Source organism: Pyrus communis, chromosome 5, assembly GCF_041283825.1.
Source record: "Pyrus communis isolate YQ-2024b chromosome 5, ASM4128382v1, whole genome shotgun sequence".
Lineage (NCBI taxonomy): Eukaryota > Viridiplantae > Streptophyta > Magnoliopsida > Rosales > Rosaceae > Pyrus > Pyrus communis.
Window position 1 is genome coordinate 4918332 of NC_142569.1, and position 21448 is coordinate 4939779.

The 21448-nt window shown below is 38.6% G+C and overlaps 4 protein-coding genes across 4 annotated transcripts; 3 read left to right on the top strand and 1 right to left on the bottom strand.

The window, feature by feature from the left end:
• Window positions 1-2034: 2034 nt before the first annotated feature.
• Window positions 2035-5938, bottom strand: RH1 (RNA helicase 1). Its single transcript, XM_068465390.2, has 9 exons — window positions 5719-5938; window positions 5354-5588; window positions 4949-5203; window positions 4577-4731; window positions 3918-4095; window positions 3463-3650; window positions 3191-3395; window positions 2474-2579; window positions 2035-2269 (listed from the first exon to the last, which is right to left on the bottom strand). Exons 1-9 carry the CDS (start codon window positions 5838-5840, stop codon window positions 2211-2213), a joined length of 1503 nt encoding a protein of 500 aa, XP_068321491.2. The 5' UTR covers window positions 5841-5938; the 3' UTR covers window positions 2035-2210.
• Window positions 5939-7468: 1530 nt separating this feature from the next.
• On the top strand, window positions 7469-12484 carry LOC137724596 (CBL-interacting protein kinase 23). Its single transcript, XM_068463357.2, has 15 exons — window positions 7469-8283; window positions 9064-9126; window positions 9411-9482; window positions 9577-9684; window positions 9868-9948; window positions 10057-10110; window positions 10192-10317; window positions 10417-10506; window positions 10634-10753; window positions 10839-10964; window positions 11135-11251; window positions 11374-11430; window positions 11556-11630; window positions 11900-11978; window positions 12096-12484. The coding sequence occupies exons 1-15, from the start codon at window positions 8104-8106 to the stop codon at window positions 12227-12229; spliced, it is 1482 nt and encodes a 493-aa protein (XP_068319458.2). The 5' UTR covers window positions 7469-8103; the 3' UTR covers window positions 12230-12484.
• Window positions 12485-13720: 1236 nt separating this feature from the next.
• Window positions 13721-19725, top strand: LOC148696601 (uncharacterized). The gene is made up of 8 exons (XM_088693891.1): window positions 13721-13850; window positions 14262-14526; window positions 14913-15036; window positions 15867-16195; window positions 16295-18044; window positions 18419-18672; window positions 18856-18957; window positions 19294-19725. Exons 1-7 carry the CDS (start codon window positions 13795-13797, stop codon window positions 18925-18927), a joined length of 2850 nt encoding a protein of 949 aa, XP_088550017.1. The 5' UTR covers window positions 13721-13794; the 3' UTR covers window positions 18928-18957; window positions 19294-19725.
• Window positions 19726-19741: 16 nt separating this feature from the next.
• On the top strand, window positions 19742-21427 carry LOC137726418 (transcription termination factor MTEF1, chloroplastic). Its single transcript, XM_068465345.2, has one exon. It carries the CDS (start codon window positions 20222-20224, stop codon window positions 21185-21187), a length of 966 nt encoding a protein of 321 aa, XP_068321446.2. The 5' UTR covers window positions 19742-20221; the 3' UTR covers window positions 21188-21427.
• The last annotated feature ends 21 nt before the right edge of the window (window positions 21428-21448 follow it).

Consider the following 21448-nt stretch of genomic DNA (forward strand, 5'->3'; position numbering starts at 1 on the left):
AGTGAGAGGCAATATTATGCTGTACAGAGTACAGAATCACTAACTATTGCTTTTCCATCAATCAATGTTTCATATCTATTTGCTACTCTTAATTAGTTCTGGGAAATATGAGGACTAATATATGCATGGCTTGGAAAATATTGCTACAGCTTTGCCCTTCTTCCCCCCAACCGATAGATCGAACTTAAAAGGTATGGCCATATATGTTAAAACAGAAAAGTATCGTAGCCTGGTAGCAATTGAATTTTCTTCAACCAGTCTGATAAATTGATATTCCTTACAATAATTATAACAAACATTCTTTTATTTCCTTGTTACTGATGATCCACGAAGATAACACACAAGAGAGCACATGAGCACCTATCTAGCATGGATGATGTCTGCATATGCAAGATAATGCACTCGACTCGCCAAGGATATCTTCGCATATCGGTTCGGATAACCCATTGTATTTGCCTACACATGCATCAACACACGCTTAATCCGTTCCTGCAGCTGTGCATGTCACATTTTCTATCACCGAGTTGCAGAACTGTTTATCTATGGGTCTCATAGCCATCATACTAGTAGCTACGGACATAAATGAAAATTGGAGATCATATGATCGGTGAGCTAGTTCAACCTATTGGTATGCATAGGTTACTTTTTGTTGGATGTAGGGAGATTCATTACACGAACCAAGAAAAACAAAAATAATAAAAACACCGACAAGCCACAATGATTTTAACCATTTTACAAATAACTCTATACGTACATTTGTCACTCTCGTAGCATTGTATTTATAGGCTTAAATGTGGGTAGGTTTAGATAGATATATAAAGGTATCTCTATGTACATAGAAATAAGTATCTGAAAAAAATCCCACCAAATGCATGCCAAAAATCCTACTTTCGTCTGATCTTATTGCATTTCGATTTATGTCCGATGATTGACCAAAATGTCCCTTCGATTCCAAACTTCCGAATCTTGTTTGTAAATTTGCAATTATTTATTTAGTGCTTTCATTTTTGGAAGAAAAAGTTTATAATTTAAAATTGCCCGATTGATTAGAAAATAAGACGAGCAAAACCACACACCAGGGCTCAAATTGTCGATAGGTATCCTTTCAAGCAAACCACTCTTGTCCCCATCCGAGCAATGGGAGAGAGAAGCTCCCCAGCCCTTTCATGCTTCAAAGATACCTTTGATTTCTTGGATTTGTTTTCGCTTCAAAAATATAAATTATTGAGTCAACGTCTTGATTTGGTTTGGAATATCTGGTGCGTAACTTCTTACTGCAATTTTTGAAAGCTTCACATTATCACATTGCAATTCTATGTAATGTTAATGTAGCCATCACTACACAAAAACTGGGCTGAAGCATGAACGAGATTCGTGTCTTTAACCATCAATAGGCACTAGTACTCGTGACCATTGTCACAAATTGTGCAAAGATCCGGAACTCAATGTACATAGATCATATGAGCGGCTCAACCTGCACCATCTGAGATGTTGAGCCATACTGAAAATTCAGTAATGTGTGTTTGGCACAGAGTGCGAATGCCGAACAAGAAGTTCTTAATTCAATACTTTCAATGCCTGTTTCACCTCCATCCGGCAAACTGAAATTGAATGTCGATGGTGCGTGGGATGTGGAAAGGAAATTAGGCGGCCACGGCGGAGTTGTTCGTGACGATCGCGGCTGTTTTGTAGCGGCTAATGTGGTCATTTCCCGCATGTATGCTCTCCTCTTCTTGCGGAAGCTATGGCCCTCTGCGCTCTCTTGGTTTGGTCGTCAGTTAGGGGTTTTCATGATTTGTCGAGGATTCTGTACTGCCTTAATTGGCTTTTGTAACCCTTTATAAGTTTATCAATCTACTATCGTTTCACTTAAAAAAAAAAAAAAAAAAAAAAGCCTGTTTTTCGTTTTAGAAAATTCTTGATTCAATACGTACAAGGGATATACATTTTTCCAATTTTTCCGATCGCCTGCAAGGTCCTGCTGCGATATCATCTGAACCAAACCATTTACGACTAAGAAGGTAGCAAAAATGCTTTGGAGGTAAAAAGTTTATAAATGGTTGCTAACATGCTAGTTGTTACACCAACCATGAAGCATGTATACTGAGGGGAGTTCACTTTTACATTTACCCGTCCACAAACCTTAACTCTTACGCAGAACTTGCTTCAGTAATTACTCTCTTTTCGTGGCTGCTCTGTTTTGTTTCCTTTCACCGCTTTCTCTTCCGGGATGTTTCCATTTCAACAGTCTCTTTCAATTTCTCCAGTGCTGTAACATTGAGAAAAGAAAAGGATATGATAAGGAGCATTGTTGGTTTAAGCATCTAAAGTCATTCGACTACATCTAGCTGGTGTGAGCTTAAAACCGTTAGAGATAACATGTAAATTCGATGGAGGCCAAACATCGTAATGGTGGAAGCCATCAGAGTGAACATTAATCTTTATTGACATGACAAATAAGCAAAGCAATTACCAGATTCATAGATAGAGTGGAGTGGTTCAATGTAACTAGAAGGAACAGAGTATTTAGAGCAAGAGTTATTCTCAGCTTTGCGTAATAGTTTGTTGAAACGCTTAACCTGCAACGAAAGGAGAAAATTGCAAATATCCCAACTTATAATCGATAGTTAAAGTAAATGATGTGAGTGTAAGCTTAATCTGAACAATGAATGATAATTAACACGTAAATGACTTTCATTCCAACCATGTGCTGATGAGCAAGATCAGCGAGTAATTTTCATGAGTTAAGATATTCGATCAAGTAATAGGACTCAAAAGCGCTGCAAAGTGAGCCAAACAAACCCAAACTCTGAGCAGGTTGTCCTTTGATGATTTTGCTTATTTGAGCTCAAGCCCGATATAAATGAAAGCTAAAATATATCTGTTCATTGGGAAACTGATTATTCACACGGGCAAAACCAAGGTAAATAATAATCCCAGTTTTCAGATAGACCTCAGCGGATAAATAAATTTGTTCCAAACTTAAAGAAAATATCTACTTTACATGACAAGCTCATAACGAATTGATGCTTACCAGCCCATTTAAGTTGCACCAGGGCATAGAAGAAAGATGGAAATACTAAAATAAGAGAAAAAAGAAAAACATGGGTATAGGGTAACAATATTTCTATTCCCCATAACCTTGATCTGAAATGCACGTTGGGGTGGAGACTAACAAGACAATACATACCTCTTCTTTACGCAACAATGTGAAGCAACAACCATTTTGGCCTGCTCTTGCTGTCCGACCTGCACGGTGTATGTATGTCTTTATGTATGGAGGCATATCATAATTAATGACATTCCTCACCCCTTCAACATCCATTCCACGAGTCATTGCATCAGATGAAACGAGTACTTGAATCTCCCCTTTCCGAAATGCCTTCAATGTCTTGCTGCCATAAGTAAATCACAAATTCAAAATTTTATCCCTTCAATTTATATAAATATCCCAGAAATTACCTTCGAACAGATTGACGTTGAAGGCTTGAATACTCCTTAATCTTGAAAGGCAGATGATCAAAAGAGTTCAATAAGGTGCATAGACGATGAGTTGACTCCACAGAGGATGTGAAAACGAGGCACTTCTCTGCTCCTAAACTTTGTAGGAGCCCAACCAAATATAATGGCTTGTATTTTGATTCGCATAACTGTAAATAAGACGGAATAAAAATTTAGGAGAGACACAGTGTTCCCCTTAGACATCAAAATATTAAAAATTTATCAAAACATAATACACAGATTTTTCACTTTATTTATGCTACCAAGGGATTAAATGAATCTAGCGTCACCATCATCCCACACTTGCAAGGAAAACAAGAAAGTATGCATAATATGAGCTTCACAAGTCTCCCTTATGTATAAAAAAGAAACAGAGCCAATCTCATGTGTTTACCAATAGAGTGCAGATAGAATACCAGTTTGTAGGACTGTAACTTTTCTGGAAGCTGATAACGCTTTTGTCCAGTTGTCAAGAACAAAGGATGATGCAGATCTAGCTGAGCAAGTTTGCTTGGATCCTGGGTTAGCGTGGCTGACAGAACCATCTTCACAAGCCTGGGGTAAGATTTACCCTTAAACCCCCTCTCAAGACCACTGAAACAAATTTGAGATAACATTCAAAAGCAAGGCATGTATCATGCTTTAAATTTTTAACTAAACACAAGTTATCATTTCCATCAGTATTCAAGATCCCCTTGCAGGTAGAGTCAAGTTTTAGTAGTGGCCAGAATATGAGTTTCAGTTTCTGCAAGTAAGAATTATAACCCTAGCCGGCAAACCCTTGAAATAGGCTGGTTGTATGTGCCAAGAATCCTAAAAATTCGAAAGCCAGCATTTGATAATCAGTGTCAGTGATAACATGGTATTAACCTATTGCACTCTCGTAAACAAGACAAGAATATAAAACCTTGTTTGAAAAGTACGTTAGAAAACGAGAATGGTAGTGATGTGGGAAAAATAAAATGTAGTTCTATTTCAAAATGACAAGAGGAATTAATATTGCTCATTCTGTGTCATGACAATGATCTGAAAAATAAAAATTGACAGAGGAAGAGAAAATGGACATAGAACTCACGATCTCCTTATGGTTTTTAAGGAACCAAATGGGGAAGGTAGAAAATTTTGAGCACAGGGAAGGAAACTTTCATCGTCAGGGCGAGTGATTTGAAGCACAGTGGGTAGCCAAGACTGGTATGCCTCCCTTAGCAATCGATCTGTTTCATCAACAACCTATAAATCATCATATGCTTTGCCATATTAGTGAATACCAGAATAAAAAATTGTTTCAACTCACATCAGACGCAAAACTCTGAAATCGATTTTGAAATTTAACATGCATCATCAAGTTTTCCAGTTTGCAAAAAGATATACTGTAGTGCATGTTGCTTCTATAATTCCAGTATCACAACACATGGATGAAAATTGAAGTACCAAATCTGCCACTTACAAGATAACAGAGATGCTCAAGTGTAAATCCTTTAGTGTTATTTATATGGTCCATTAGCCTTCCTGGGGTAGCCACCAATATGTCCACAGAACTTCGTAACTCGGGCAAAACATCATCAGGGTCAAATCTAACACCCAGTTCAAGCTTAGGCCTATTGATAAGCTCTGAAATTTCATCAGCTATAGAAGATTGGCCAACTGCAAGACCAACAGATAACCCCACTGCAGGTGCAATTGCAGCAAAAACCTCTTTCACCTGACCCAGCGGTAGATGAAAATTGCAAATTTAGTTAATATTTCACCCAAAATCCACATAAAGTTTCCATAGCATCACTTTTAAACAATTCATTCACTTAAGACAGATTGACATGATAAAAAAGAAGTAAGCATAGGAAGTCAATGAAACCTGCAATGCTAAATCCCGAGTCGGCAGCACCACGAGCGCACGAAGACATTTCACAGAGCGCGTCGACAGCATTTGTACAATTGGCAATGCATAAGCTAAAGTCTTCCCACTTCCAGTTGGAGAATTAACACACAAATCGCGCTCGAAACCTCCCGGGCCAACAGTCTCCTGCCAAACTGCAAGCTGAACTGGGAAAAGTGAAGAGATTCCCATCTTCTCCAACGCCACCTTCAACCTAATTCACAGTAAAACAAAAAATAGTGAATTGGGTTTGTCCATAACACAAAGCAGAACAAGAAAGTTAGCATTTTGAATTGTGGGTAAGTTTCTCAGAGAGTTTTGGTGAATCGGGTTGGTATTTTTACCTGGGATCAATGCAGGGGAGGAGAGAGATAGGGCATTCGTGGACGGCACTGACATCGATTGGGCTTCGCATCCATGGCAGAACTGGTATGCTCTTCTGATTATCTTCTTCTTCGGCGCCCATTTTCCTAAATTATGAACAAATTTTGAAGCTTCGGTTAAAATCTGAAGAAAAAAAAAAGACCAGGTTCTGGTTACTAAAACCCTAGCTTCAAGCTTCAACGGCTTCCACTAGGGTTTTAGAAACAAGTTTCAGTGAGAGGGACTTATTAGTCAATACAAAATAGGGCAGGGATGAAAATGGGTTTTGACATTAAGCTTGAACCAAGCCCAACCCCAAGGCCCAAGATATTGGATTTACAAAATGGATGAAAGTTTGCGGTTGTGTTTTAACCGGCCCATAAGTCCATATATCAAATTTGGTCTTTGAATGTTTTGTTTTTAATTTTTTTTATTTTTCAAAACAATAGAAACTTTGATTAAATTCAAATTCAAATGTTTACATCAAATGTCAGAGTGTTAAACCATCACTCTGGTTCAAACTCATTCCAACTATCAAGGCCACCTTCCTTCAACGCAAAAGATGCCCGTGTCTTTTCTTTTTCCTTTATTTATTTATTTTTAGAATATAGTAGTTAATCCATCACACATTGATAGCACTTGTTTTTATGCAATTTGGTACTGCATGTGGTAGTATCGTACTTTAGCCTATCCACATAATATATGGACATTAAAAACATATCTTATTACCTTTTTAGTGAAAAACACATTTTCTTATTGACGATTTGCAAACATACATGCTTACAAATAAAAGCAAAGGAAAAACACATTTTCATGGTAAACATACATGCTTACAAACTGAAAATTGTGGAATAAATGGACATTAAAAATATAATTTGTTTAGATATTTTTGCTATTTTACATATTACGCTTATAATTTAGTATGAGAAACAAATCAACCAAAATAGTCCACAGCTTTCAGTTTTGTTTATTTGTTAATTAAATTATATTTGTAGTTACATTATTTATTCACTTGTTTACTATAATTTTAAACTTAATCCACACGTCATTTGCTTGAATATCAAGCTACTCCTCTCGAAGAACAAAAATAATAATAAAATTAAGCTACTAAAGAACACGCGCATTGAAACTACTTTAAAATCATAAATGTCAAATATAATATAAAATAAAATTGATACTTTAAATTTTATTCTGCGTGTGTATTTTTTTAATATAAAAAATTTGAAATTCAAGTTAAAAATTTTAAAACGACAATAATAATTTATTAAAAAAATACCTTGAACGTAGAAATAGTTACAACCAAAAGCTGCTTTATCTAAAATTACATTAATGGAATTCTTTTTGTCAATAAAAAGAAAGTGAAAATACTATTTAGTCTTCTATCACACAAAAAAATGATAAGTAATAATGTAATTTCATATGTCCAAAATTTATTGTTTTTATTAAAACCTCACCTACAGATGATTTTAAAAAATATCTCCAATATTTAAAATTAAAAAAAAATAAAAAACAAAAGCCTCCCATTCTCTTCTACATTTTCTCTCTCCCTCTCTCCTTCCAATTTAAAAAAAAAAATGTTCATAGACACAAAATATGTAAACAAATGGTAGTTTTAAAAGTAATCGCAGCTGTGGCCGCACTCAAGACCTTTTCATGCAAAACACCGGATCCCAACTTCCGAGGTGGAAAAAGTATTTTTAAATATATATCCTCGTACTTGACCTTCCTCGTATACAAACCTGTCCAGCGTGTGACGTGTCCCCCCAATCATATCGGTTTTTTCAGTTAATTATTTCCAATTTCTCACCCAAAAAAACACAAAAGCAAAAATCAACCCCCCCCCCCCCCCCCCCCAAAAACACTCCCCCACGAAAAAAGATTCAATCTCCTGGAGATCTCTGATTTGTTTCGCTCCAAAACAAAAGCTTTCGGTTTTTCTGCATGCAGCATCATCGTCGTCGCAATCCGTTCGATCTTCTGTATAATTAGGAAATCCGAATTGATGGGTTTCTTGTCGGATCGGACGGTCAACGTTTTTTCAACCTTTTCTTTCGCTTTTACCTCCAAATCTCCGTCTTCTTTCCCGATTTGAACCTCCAAATCGCGTCTCCGGGATTCGGCTGTCTCTGCGGATTAAGGGTTTCGTGCTTTTTTGGGATTCAAATTCAGGAAGAATGAGCGTGACGAAGTCTCAGGTTTGGCAGCCCTGCAAGAAGAAGAGGTAGTTTTAGAGAGAGAAATTAGAGAGAGAGAGAGAGAGAGAGAGAGAGAGAGAGAGAGGTATTGGAAGTGGAATTTTGAGAGAGAAAATTTGGAAGATTCTAGAGAGGGAAGGGAGAGGAGAGGGAGAGAGAGAGAGGTTGGAGATGGCGTCGAGGTCGAACACCGGAAGCAGGACGCGGGTCGGGCGGTACGAGCTGGGTCGGACTCTCGGGGAGGGCAATTTCGCCAAGGTCAAGTTCGCTCGCAACGTCGAGACAGGGGAGAACTTCGCGATCAAAATTCTCGACAAGGAGAAGGTCCTCAAGCACAAGATGATCGGCCAGGTTTGAATTTTTGTCAAATTTTATTAGTTTAAGCATTATGTATTTTATTTCGCGTTTCGCTTGCATGTTAATTGAGTTATTCTCTGGAAATATTGGATGGCCCGTTGTTTGGTTGGTGAGAAAGTTGGGGAAGAACCACGGAAAATGAAAATGTTTTATTGTTTATTGTTTACGTAAAGTTGAAGGGATAAAAAGTCAACTTTGAAAAGAGCGGGTAGGGTTTATCGTTTGATGACCTAAGCATTTTACTGTTTGATTGCTACTCTTTTATTGACTTTTTGACTCTGAAGAAATTTATTGACTTTCTTGACTCTGAAGAAATTTATGAGGGTTCTTGTTTTGTTTTCGATATCATCAGTTACGGAAGCAAAGCGAGATTAGGGAAATTATGGTTTTTTGTAAACATGTTTGGGTTTAAGTTCGACAATTTGCCTAGAATATTATCAGAATCGAACTAACCTTGACAAACATCAGAATTGAATCCACATAATTTATTATTATTGGCATACCTAGTTAGTAGATGTTATGTACCCACTAGAATGATTAAAGGTCTAGAGATTAATTTCAACTGAAAAGAAACAAGCTGATCACATGGTCTGACCTGATGGATATGTTTGTCACCCTCACCTTGCCTTGCCAATTTCTTTAACATCCATACTTACATGTCAAATTAAAATAATAAAATGATCATTTTTCACAATCATTTTTGTTTTAGGGCACAAGCATCACCCTGGTTTGTAAAATTAATATGAATTGCTGTCATTTCCTCTCCTTTTGCAGATCAAACGAGAAATATCAACAATGAAATTAATTAGACATCCGAATGTCATTCGCATGTATGAGGTTAGTCAAATCTGGTCGTTATTGCTTTCTGTACGTTTTCTCTTTTTCACTCACTACTGAAGATGAATTACATGTGTTTAATCGTTATGAGAACAAAATTTTACGATGAGGTGGTGGTCATGGCAGTTGGATTTGTTTCCATTTCTTGTTTTGCTTTTTGGTTGGTGGCATGGCAATAGTACAATGTCCACTGTCAATATTGGTGGTGCGTGGTGCAGGCAGAGTTTTAAAACCGTGATTTGTTTGGTACTTACAAATTACTTCTGGATGCATTTTTGGTGTAGGTGATGGCTAGCAAGACGAAAATATACATTGTTTTGGAATTTGTGACTGGTGGAGAACTATTTGACAAAATTGTAAGATGGTGCTTATTCAATTGATTTGCTGGACATTCTTTTTACTTCTGATGATATATATAATCAGAATCCTCTCGCCATTTTCATTTGTTAGGCAAGTAAAGGAAGATTGAAAGAAGATGAAGCAAGAAAGTATTTTCAGCAGCTTATAAATGCTGTTGATTACTGTCATAGCAGAGGTGTTTTTCATAGGGACCTAAAGGTTTGAATTATCGTTGCCCCATTTGTTGTATCTATATATGTAAATATGTAGATATTTGTTATTTTAGCGTAATAAGTTCGGATCTGTAGTTTGTAGGGAGCTCAGATCTTTCGTTGCCCCCTTTGATGTATCTATATTATAATGTAAGACTAAACTGTTCTTGCGGTTGTCAATTTTTTGCAGCCAGAGAATTTGCTGCTAGATGTTAGCGGGACTCTTAAGGTTTCAGATTTTGGACTGAGTGCTCTACCTCAGCAAGTGCGAGTGAGTATTACGCTTTCGTGTAACCATTCAAAATTTGATAGTCAGGACTGGACAGCTTCTTTTAGCAATACTGAATGTACGAGTCATTATCTTATTTCTTTCATTCAGGAAGATGGATTGCTTCACACAACATGTGGAACACCAAATTACGTTGCCCCTGAGGTGTATAAACTTTTTTGTTAAACTAACTATTCTTCTTATCTTATTACCGTGTTCCACTTAGTGATACTTTTTTTTCCCTAGGTAATAAAAAACAAAGGGTATGACGGAGCGAAAGCAGATTTATGGTCTTGTGGTGTGATTCTTTTCGTCTTAATGGCTGGGTATTTGCCTTTTGAAGATTCCAACCTCATGTCATTATACAAAAAGGTGAATCTCTCTCTTTTCTCATCACCAGATTTGATCAATCTATGTCTCTGTTATTCATGTTTTACATGATTACATCCATCTTTTTTATGTGACCACCAGATATTTAAGGCCGAGTTCAAAAGTCCTCCATGGTTCTCCTCGAGTGCAAAGAAGCTAATCAAGAGAATCTTGGATCCTAACCCCGTGACAGTATGTCCCGGTCTCCTGTCCTTTTTTTACTATATAAATTAAATTTGTCCGTTTTCCAGGCGTTTCAATTTCCTTTCGCTATTATTTATGTCTTGCATTTACTGCACAAGCTAATTTCATGCAACAGAGAATTACAATTGCTGAGGTCATTGAGAATGAGTGGTTTAAGAAAGGATATAAGCCACCTAGTTTTGAACAAGTTGATGTCAGTCTTGATGATGTGGATTCTATATTCAATGAATCAGGGGTAAGGGCGAGACATTACGTATTAAGATTTATCTTGGTTCATGATGCCAGGGCTTGACTTTGTACTCTATTCTTCCCAAGCACAGGATTCTCAGAACCTTGTAGTGGAGAGGCGAGAAGAGCGGAATGTGGCGCCTGTCACAATGAATGCCTTTGAGCTTATCTCTACATCCGAGGGCCTGAATCTCAATAGTCTCTTTGAGAAACAAATGGTATGGTTAAATTTGAAAAACAAACGTAAAATTGTGATTGTTCTATATCATGCTGTTGTTTTTCTTTGCTTAATTGGCAAGTCTTAACCTTTCCTCTCTAGTTCTGGTTTTTTGGTTTATTCATAAACATAAAGTTTAAGGAAACAACTGACATTTCTTTAACAAACCAGGATCTTGTTAAACGAGAAACAAGGTTCACATCCAAACGTCCTGCTAATGAGATCATTTCTAAAATTGAGGAAGCTGCGGCACCTTTGGGATTTGGTGTAAAGAAAAATAACTTCAAGGTAAATGGCTATTCTCTTGCATTTCGATTTTCTTTCACTATTTTACTGGGGAAAGTAGACTTTAAAGCTAGGGAAAATGCATCGTTATGTGACACATCTCCATGCCATTATTTATATCTCAGTTGAAGCTGCAAGGTGAAAAAACTGGACGTAAAGGCCATTTATCCGTTGCAACAGAGGTTCGCCTCTTTCATTTTCATTTTTTGTTAGGCTTTCACTTTTTTTTTTCCCTTTCAAATTTTCTTCTTCTGTTCATTTGACATTCCCTTTGACAATGGATATTACAAAATGACTTTCTTTCCAGATTTTTGAGGTGGCCCCCTCACTCTACATGGTTGAGGTTCGCAAGTCCGGGGGAGACACTCTGGAATTTCACAATGTATGTTAACGTTGATGCACTAATTGATCTAATAAGTATTTCATATTCATCTAATTAAGAGAAATTAAGGATAACTACACCACAGAAGAGTGTCCCTAATGGATTGGACGTGTTATTAATCCCTTGCAGCATTAGGGTTATTGCATATCTAGCTGCAGCTTGGGCAATCACACAACTTTTGAAATTGCACATATCTTGCACCATTATGTGTGCTGTGTTGCGAATTTTTGTCCTTTGCATATATATACTCGATTGTCTTGTATTTACAGTTCTACAAAAACCTGTCGACGGGGCTGAAGGATATAGTCTGGAAATCAGCAGATGAATCAAGGAAGGAAGCAGATGGCGGTAAGCATCACCTTCTAATCTGTCTAAATTCTAAGATTATTCACAGAGCATATCTTCCTGTCTTCCCCAACAATCCCTTTTAAAGTGAAACCCTCGGACACTTCTTTTCTCCCTCAGGTGCAGGTGCAAGTGCAGGTGCTGGTGCTGGTGCTGGTGCAGTTGCTGGTGCAGGTGCAGGTGCAGGTTCTGGTGCTGGTGCAGGTGCAGGTGCAGGTGCTGGTGCTGGTACCGGTGTTGTGCCATCTAGATGATTGACTTCCTCGGGCCTCCGGCGAACATGTTGATGGGGTTTTATAGCTATATTCTGTTTCTCTCTTCGAATTTTTGGGTGAACGTTGTCGTGTTTGTTGTTGTAACTTATAAGCAGCACTTGGGGTTATATCCTTGTAGTGACCCTGTCATTCAGAATGCGTTGTGTACTTGTTAGGGTTTGTATCCAAATACAACTACATTTTATGGTGACAATATATATAAAAATAAAAATAAAGAGATGTAAATTTGTATCACTTTTGGAAAGTGTTTAAATCCTCCGTTGGGGTATATCGTATAGGCAAAGGTAATAGGCATTTGGGGTGTCTTACTTTTTTACGAGAAAAATGTAAGAAGTCTCTTTTAAAGCTGGATTTTTCGTGCATTTTTTATCATTCATGTTTATAACACAATATTTTATAATGCTGTCATGGGAATTGACGTTAAATTGTGAGGTAAGAGAGAGTCTATAGAGTCCCTTTAGCATGTCTCTGTACCTAAGGTCTTGAAGTGAGTTGTGATATTTTTTTTTTCCCACTAGAACTTTAATGTTTTTTTTTTTTCTAGAAATTAAATAGAAAATATACATAAACTTATTTTTTGTGTGTAAAAAATGTCACATATCATTTATTTAAGTGATAAAGTTTAAATGTGAAGGTTAGAGCAAATGTTGCTAGCACTTTTCAAACTAAAAATTAAAAGCATAATTGTTATCAAACGATCGTAAAAAAGTCTAATCATGGTGTCAAACCACCCTTAATTAACGATCGTAAAATGGTCTAATCACGGTGTCAAACCACCCTTAATTGAAAATCACTTGCTAAAAGTATCATATTTTGTGACAAAAAAAGAAAAAAAAAAAAAGGCAAATCATATTTAAAAGATCAATAAGATAACCGGGCAATAAAAAACTGGGCTGATCTAGTTAGAAAGTTTTTATTGTGCGAAAAGCGTGTTAATATAAAAATAGAGAAAAATTTTATTTTTTAAGTTGTTAATTTTTTACATAATTATCTGACCAATTTTATAATAACATGTGATGTTTCACCATGTGCTCTACTCACACTGAAAAATCTCGGTTTTGCCATGTTGTCCATCCAGAATAGAGTCAGGAGAATCTTCGCTGGATTCTCTTTGTGAGGATTCTGGAAATCCTCCAATTACATCGGTTCATCGTACATCATACGGTCATAAATTATTATAAATTTTTTTATTTAAAATTGAATATAAACGGTACCTGATAAAAAATGATCGCATAATGTACGATTAACGAATATGATTGAAGGATTTTTGAAAAGTAAGGATTCGGATCAGGAGAATCCTCTCTCAGCATAAAGGGAGTGGGTGGGTCCAACTAAACGCCCTGACTCCAATGAAATTCAAAACCCGAACCACTAGCATCCCCGCCCGCCCATCGAACCGACCCACAGTTCCACCGAAAAGGAGTGAAAGTACCCTTTACGCGCCATACCACACGCGTTCGGTACTCGCTATAAAAACGCACGCACTCTTTCGTATTCTCTGCTTTCGAAAAAGAAAATATTGTGGGGGAAAATCAACCGAAGCTATGAGGGAGGAGGTCATCAGCTCCGGAGGGAACATTGATCCTGCTCCTGCTGCCAGGTACCCCTTCCTTTCTCTCTCTCTCTCTCTCCTCTTTCTCTCTCTAAACCTCCGTCTTTGTCAAGCTTCTCGGAGGTCTTCGCCTTCCTCCAATTTCTGCTGCTGATCCAATTAGGGTTTTGCATTTGATTGCTGTTTGGTTCGAGCTGCGACTGTAGTGTTCCAATTTGTGCAGTTAGTGTTAGGATTTGGTTAATTTATGTGTCGAATTGGTCGATTTGTTCCTCTGTTTGGTAACTTGGTTGCTCGGATAGTGGGGTGCTGGAACTTCAGCTTCATTTCCTAATGTTGCATGATTTTCAGCTTAATTCGATTAAACCTGCTGTAAAGAATTAAACTTTGGTTAATTAGATTTTGTTGTGTGTATTAATGTTCAATTTTGGCTAAATATGTCTGCTTTGCGTTTGTTAGTTCGGCGGGGGCATCATCGCCTACTGTTCCGGCAAACGTGGGCAGTGTGGATGGGTCTATTCATGGACAAGGCTCTAAAGGAGCATCTATATCTTGTGTTGGTTCGCAACCCCCGATGACTTCTTTGAGCACCAGTGCTGGAGGAGGTGGTGGGGGTAGCTCTGTTTTCGGATCATCAAGACTGTCGTGTAGACCTTGGGAAAGAGGGGACTTACTGCGCCGCTTGGCTACTTTTAAACCGTCAAATTGGTTTTCGAAGCCCAAGGTTTGTACTTTAGCTGCTATATATCCATAAACTTAAGTCTTTCAAATCTGAAGTCTTACTTCCATTTTAAGTCATTTAGAACACACACACACACACACATATAGATAGTATAATTAAGTTGTCTGTCCATAATAAATATTATTATGTTACATAAATGAAGTACCCATTTGTGGGCTCATCGTTTAGTAAATTTCAGCTAAATTTTTTTATACATTACGATTCCCATAAATGTTATCCTTAGAAGTGAAATATGATATTCTTGGACAACTTTTAAACGTTCAACTGTAAGCAGTTGAACTTCCTGCCACAAATCTTTCATTTCCTTCCTACAATAGGCTTATGACAGTATCAAAGTATCTAACTTTTGCTTATGTCATTTCTTTCAGGTCATCAGTTCACTGGCATGTGCTCGGAGAGGTTGGGTGAATGTTGATGTTGATAAAATTGCATGTGAATCATGCGGCGCATGCCTTGGTTTTGCTTTGTTGCCATCTTGGACTCCTGATGAAGGTTGGCTGTAGCTGTCTTAGGGGATTTCTAGTGATTTACGTTTAAAACAATGTCTTTCAAAATACATGTTTATAATTTATAAACTTACACAGCCTCTGTTTTATTATGCGGATTACATCGCAACTCCCTAAATATTTCTGAGAAGACTTTCCTGGACAGCTTCTGATTCTTTTCAGCTACATATCATGTGCATGATAGACGTTTTATTTCTGATTTCACATATAAAATGCTGCGGTGTCGCTTTTGGCATGTTCATTATACCCAAAAAATTCTTTTAAAAAAAGTACAAAAAATTGCTACAGTCGGCTTAGAGTGACTTCTTATGTTATTAAGGCATTATATTATTTGGTTGAAAGTTGTCTTTTAGTCTACTACATCTATATTTGTTTCAGTTGCAAAATTAAAATCGAAATGAGTAGCTGTTGTCCAAACTGTGGGCGGAGTTATATTCCTTCCTTCTGGTTAGGCTTCCTTGTGACCCAGTCTAAAAATCTGAAGGATGCACCCTTTGGATTGATCCAACTGGATTGTTTTCTGTTTTGGGCTAAGTGTTTGTTTGTTTTAGTGTGGTCTTCCCGGTGCTTTTAGTTGGATTTTCCTGCTGGACTTCTTGCACATCTTGCTCTGCACATCACTTTTAACCTGTTAATAAATTCTTGTTTCTTATAAATTAAAGTACAATGATGCTAACCTTCAGCTTTAGAATACGCTATTTCTTCTCTTTTTTGTATAATCAGAAATTGTGTTAAGAATTCTATGGTATCTGCATAAGCTTTTCTATTCCTACTTTTTAATTTTTTTTGTTCTGTCCTTTTCATTTTAATGTGAAGTTCAAAATGCGGGGGATGCCTTTGTAAAGCAGCTGGATTCCGGTCACAAAGTTGCTTGTCCTTGGAGAGGAAACAGCTGCCCCGAAAGCCTGGTGCAATTCCCTCCTACCCCTCAGTCCGCTTTAATTGGGGGGTACAAGGATAGATGTGATGGACTTTTGCAATTCCACTCTCTACCTAAGGTAGCTGCATCTGCAATTGAGCAAATGTTGGTTTCTCGGGGTCCGCAGGTTGATCGCTTTCTTATGGCAGGGGAAGTAGATTTTAAACCAGAAAGTATACCAGAACAGGAAAGCTCCCGAGATGGATCAATCTGTTTATATTCTCGTGTAAGAGTTAATTATAAACTTCTCCCTGTTGGTGGTTTGTTGTATTGGTCAAATTACTGAAGCATATGTTCTTCTAACCCAGTACCTTTCCATTATCAGGCTCAGAAGCTTATAAGTCTTTGTGGATGGGAACCAAGATGGCTTTTAAATGTGCAAGACTGTGAAGAACATTCTGCCCAATCAGCTAGAAATGGATATTCTCTTGGGCCGACGTATGCCCAGGTCCATCTTTCACAAGAACCTGGACCAAGCAAGAAAGCAGTCTCTGCTTCTGCTAGAAAAGATGCTGGAAAGAGTAAAGTGTTGGTTAAGGAATCTAGACGTGATCCCAGATCACCTTTACTAGATTGCAGCTTATGTGGAGCTACAGTTAGAATATTGGATTTCTTAACCATTCCTCGACCTACGCGATTTACTCCCAATAACATTGATCTTCCCGACACAAGCAAAAAATTGGGATTTACACGTGGCGCAAGTGCAGCCAGTGGAATTAGTGGTTGGGTTTCTGCTGATGATGCTGAGAAAGACCAAACTGAAGACCGTGATGAAGTAGCAACAACAACTGAGGGGAAAACAGATGTTGATTTGAATCTTACAATGGGAGGGGGTTTTACTTTTAATCGGTTTGGCAGACCAGAAATGTCTGAAAACATTCAGGATGGAGATATGGGGAGGGATCTGATGATTGGGCAACCTGCAGGCAGCGAGGTTGGTGATCGAGCCGCTTCATATGAATCAAGGGGTCCCAGTTCTCGTAAGCGGAGTTTGGAAATAGGAGGCAGTTCTGTTGATAGGCCTCATTTAAGGACGCAGCACACTGATAGTGTTGAAGGAACTGTCATTGATCGTGATGGTGATGAAGTTACAGATGGCGGACAATACTCAGCTGGGCCTTCAAAACGTGCTCGTGATTCAGATATGTTCGATACATACTGTTCCTCTGGTGCTGGTCCCAGTCATTCAATGGGTATTGATATTTATGCTGATGCTAATAGAGTTGCTTCGTTTCCACAAGGTAGCGACCAATTTGGAATCCATTCAAATATCGATTCAGCACGTGCATCTTCAGTCATTGCAATGGATACAATCTGTCATGGCACAGATGACGACTCTATGGAAAGTGTTGAAAATTATCCAGGAGATGTTGATGATGTTCATTTCCCCACTTCTAGTACATATGGAAATCTGGACATGAATGATACATCAGAATTGAATTACAGTAATCAAGCTCAGCAGAGCGTTGGTTTTCAACCTGTGGCTGATGCAGTTCTTGGGGAAATGGGTGTTAGTAGTACAAATGATGGGGAGGAAATTTTTAACACAGAAACTGTGACTGCTCAGGCCAGGGATGGTATTAGTTTCGGGATTAGTGGCGGAAGTGTCGGAATGTGTGCTAGTCATGAAGCAGAGATTCATGGTGCTGATGTATCTGTCCATAGAGCAGATAGTGTAGTTGGCGATGTGGAACCTAGAACAGAAGATGCTGAAAATCAGGGCCAGACAGGTGAATCTGCCCCAGATCCTGGACTAATGGATGAAATTGTCCCTGATGAAATAAATAGGGAAGATCCCCATGGTGATAGCCAGGAGATGCTGTCTCGATCTGTGGGGAGGGCTGATAGTGGCTCAAAGATTGATGGTTCTACTAAGGCTGAATCTGTGGAAAGTGGTGAAAAGATTAGTCAAAGCTTCAAGCTAGAGAACAGTGCCCGCCCTTCTCTTTCATGCAATGCTAATGTCTTCTCCAATTATAGAACAACCAAGAAGGAGGTTAAAAATGCTGGCAAATCTTCATTTACGAACAATTGTGTGTACCAAGAATCAGAGTATGCTGTTGCCAACGGGCTAGGTAAAATTTCCATTTTGGGCGATTATGCACATTTGTCCACTTCTTACCTCCCTGTTCCTCTAACAAAACCGTTTACAAATATGAATACAGACTTCTATTCGTTCTTATTTTTAGTTTTAGGTATTATGATGATTTAAGACTTTAAGGGCATATTTGCGGGCGGCAGTTTAAGATTGTAATGTGATATTGTGAATGACTCCATCCTACCAAAAAAAAAAAAAAAAAAAAAAACCCACTTTTGCTGCATAGTTTGCATCCCCCAACTCCTACACTTGTGTTTGGTTATACATGTAAAGGAGAATGAAGGGTCTACTCATTTGTATTCATATATGTTCTCTTATTATTTTTTTTGTTAACTCTATATGGTTATCCAGGACCTCCAAAAGGTGAAAGCAATTATGAAGAACCTATGGAATTTGATCCAATTGGCCATCACAACCAATTCTGCCCCTGGGTCAATGGGAATGTTGCTGCCGCTGGCGGTAGTGGCTGTGGTTCTGGTACCAGTGCTGATGCTGTTGCACTTTGTGGTTGGCAGCTAACCTTAGATGCCCTTGATGCTCTGCGTTCACTGGGGCAGGATGCGATTCAGACATTACAGTCCGAGTCAGCAGCATCTTTATACAAGGTTAGTTTCTTTTACACTATTTCTTTTGTGTTTTAGATCCTACATTTATGCATGGTGTTGTACGTCCTCTGATGCTAATCAAGTGCTTCATATGAGTCAGATGAATGCATGAAAATAACCTCATATCATTTGAACAAAATCTTCTCGCTGCGCTATACGCTTTGATTGCATTTGTACCTGCAGGATGATCACCAAACCCCTAGCCAGAAACTCCTTCACGACCACTCTATAAGTCGAAGCCAGGGGCAATGTTGAGATGAACAATGGAGGTATTTCCAGTTAAAGGTAAACATTTCACTAGAACGAAGCACTTTTGCTACCTTTGAAAGGATTCATAGTCATATTTCATTATCAAACACCTGGTTTTATATTTCTGTAATACTGCATCAAGAAGTTAGAGTTTCTGAAATGATTATAACTACGCACCAGCACACATAGGCACGCATGAGGGGGCGAATATGGTGGTTAGGAAACTCAATTTCTGTTGGTGCTAACTGTTAAGTAGGATAACCATTACAGTTTTATTACAGTTATGTTGGTGCCAACTGCCCAGATAAACTGTAACAATCGTTTTCTATGGCGCCTTGTATTTTAATATATCTGTTTATGCATTCTTCGCAGGATCAGAAAACTCATTCAGTGTTGAAAGGAAATTGAGAGCAAAGTTTCACTAGTTGCAACTGGAGCCGCTCCTCCTATTCCCCCACTTTACGGTGGTGTAATTTATACAATCGCCGGAATTTTAGATGAGTTTTTGTTTTGGTACAAATTTTAGATGCATTCTCATGCAGGAGTTAACTGCTTGTCTGTACTTCCCTTTGAAGGTTTTTTGTTTACTACTATTTGGGAAATCAGTGATGTGATGGACTAATCGGATCGGACATGTTTGAACATTTGTAATTTCCTGCATTTTGCTAATAATGTTGTCATAACGTCTTAAGACTGCGGATTATGGTGAACTGTGATATTGTCAAGTGAGATTTCTTATGGGCAGTGATGGGAACCCTTCCTCTGCTCGACCGATGAATAAATTTTATTCCACGTTTGTCCCAATTTCGATGTTTTGAAGCGTTTTGTTATCTTTGCAAATGTTGTACTCAAACACCACCAATAATTAGGGGAGGCTAGGTATGGGAAATAATATCCCCTCCGGATCCAAAGGAACTGTGCTCAAGGATCAAATGATTCGGGCTATTGAAATTTGGTCCAACAGTTATAATTATTATAATTTTTAGAGGGTTTTCTGTTTGTAACCGTTTGATCAAATTTTAATGATCCGGATCATTGGATCATTGAGCTTAGTTCCTTTAAGTCCATAAGGGATCCGGTTCTGAAAAAATGGTGTGCGGAAATTCTTTCCTTTTATATTTTCATCCACCCGTTGTAGTTTGAAATCCGTCTCCATAGCTCACTTTCACTCTGTTTCCATGGTGGTCTGGTCTGGATTTAATCCCCAAACAAATCTTTGAAATCCAACCTCAACCAATCAGGTTCAACCAAACTGCCAGGTGTGACTCCTTCTCCACCAATACCATTAGAAACATCGCAGATGATATTCCAACAGAGAAAAACCTCTTTCTCTCGCTCTCTCCAAAAAACCATGCCAGTTTCAGCAGCTGCAGCTCTGCAGTCATCTCTCTGCTTCTCTTCTAACAATCCATCATCTTCTCCTGATTTGGACACCCAATTGGCTGCAAAACCCAAAGGCCTGCTCCACAAGCATCCTCTCTACACACCCACCCACACCAAACTCTCCCTCCAATTCAAAGAGAAGATCCTCTGCCTTGAAATCATGGGAGTCGATGCAGGCAAAGCCCTCTCCCAAAACCCTAATCTCCACTCCGCGACTCTTGACTCCATCCACTCCATAATCTCCTTCCTCCACTCCAAAGGCATCCACCAAAAGGACCTGGCCAAGATCTTTGGGATGTGCCCCAGCATCCTCACCTCCAGCATCAAGTCCGACCTCCACCCAGTTTTCGCCTTCCTCTCCCAAGACCTAAAAGTCCCGGATTGCTACTTCAGAAGGGTCATCAACAAGTGCCCCAGATTGCTTGCTTCAAGTGTGAAGGACCAGCTCAAACCAGCACTTCTTTACCTCCAGAGCCTTGGGTTCAAAGACCTAAATGCACTAGCCTACCATGACCCTGTGCTGCTGGTTTCCAATGTGGAGAGGACATTGATTCCCAAGCTGGAGTACTTGGAGGGTTTGGGATTCCCAAGGGAGGAGACTCTGGGGATGGTGCTGAGGTGCCCTGGACTGCTGACCTTCAGCATCGAGAACAACTTCAAGCCAAAATTCGACTACTTTTCGGTGGAGATGGGAAAAGGGTTGGAGGAATTGAAGGGGTTTCCGCAGTATTTTACGTTTAGTTTGGAGAAGAGGATAAAGCCGAGGCACATGGAAGTTGTGGAGAGGGGAGTGGAATTGCCTTTGCCATTGATGCTTAAGAGCACTGATGAGGAGTTTAGGGAGTTGCTCAGGGAATTAGGGGGGGTGGAGGATGAGCATTGAGCACTCTTCTGACTCTCTACATTTTGTTGTACAAGGTTATCTCATATATATAGTTTCTTCTAAGCTTGTAAATCGTTTGGTTAAGAGCAGTTATCATGCACTCGAGATAATGTGTTTGATTCTCCCTTCTTGACATCGCTTGTCAATTTAGTGAAGGTACTCACTAAATTTTTACTCATGTTTAATAGGATCGTTGTGAGTCTCAGTATTCAATAACAATTACCCAAAAATTCTGTAACACTTTAGTAGTGAGAAACTGGA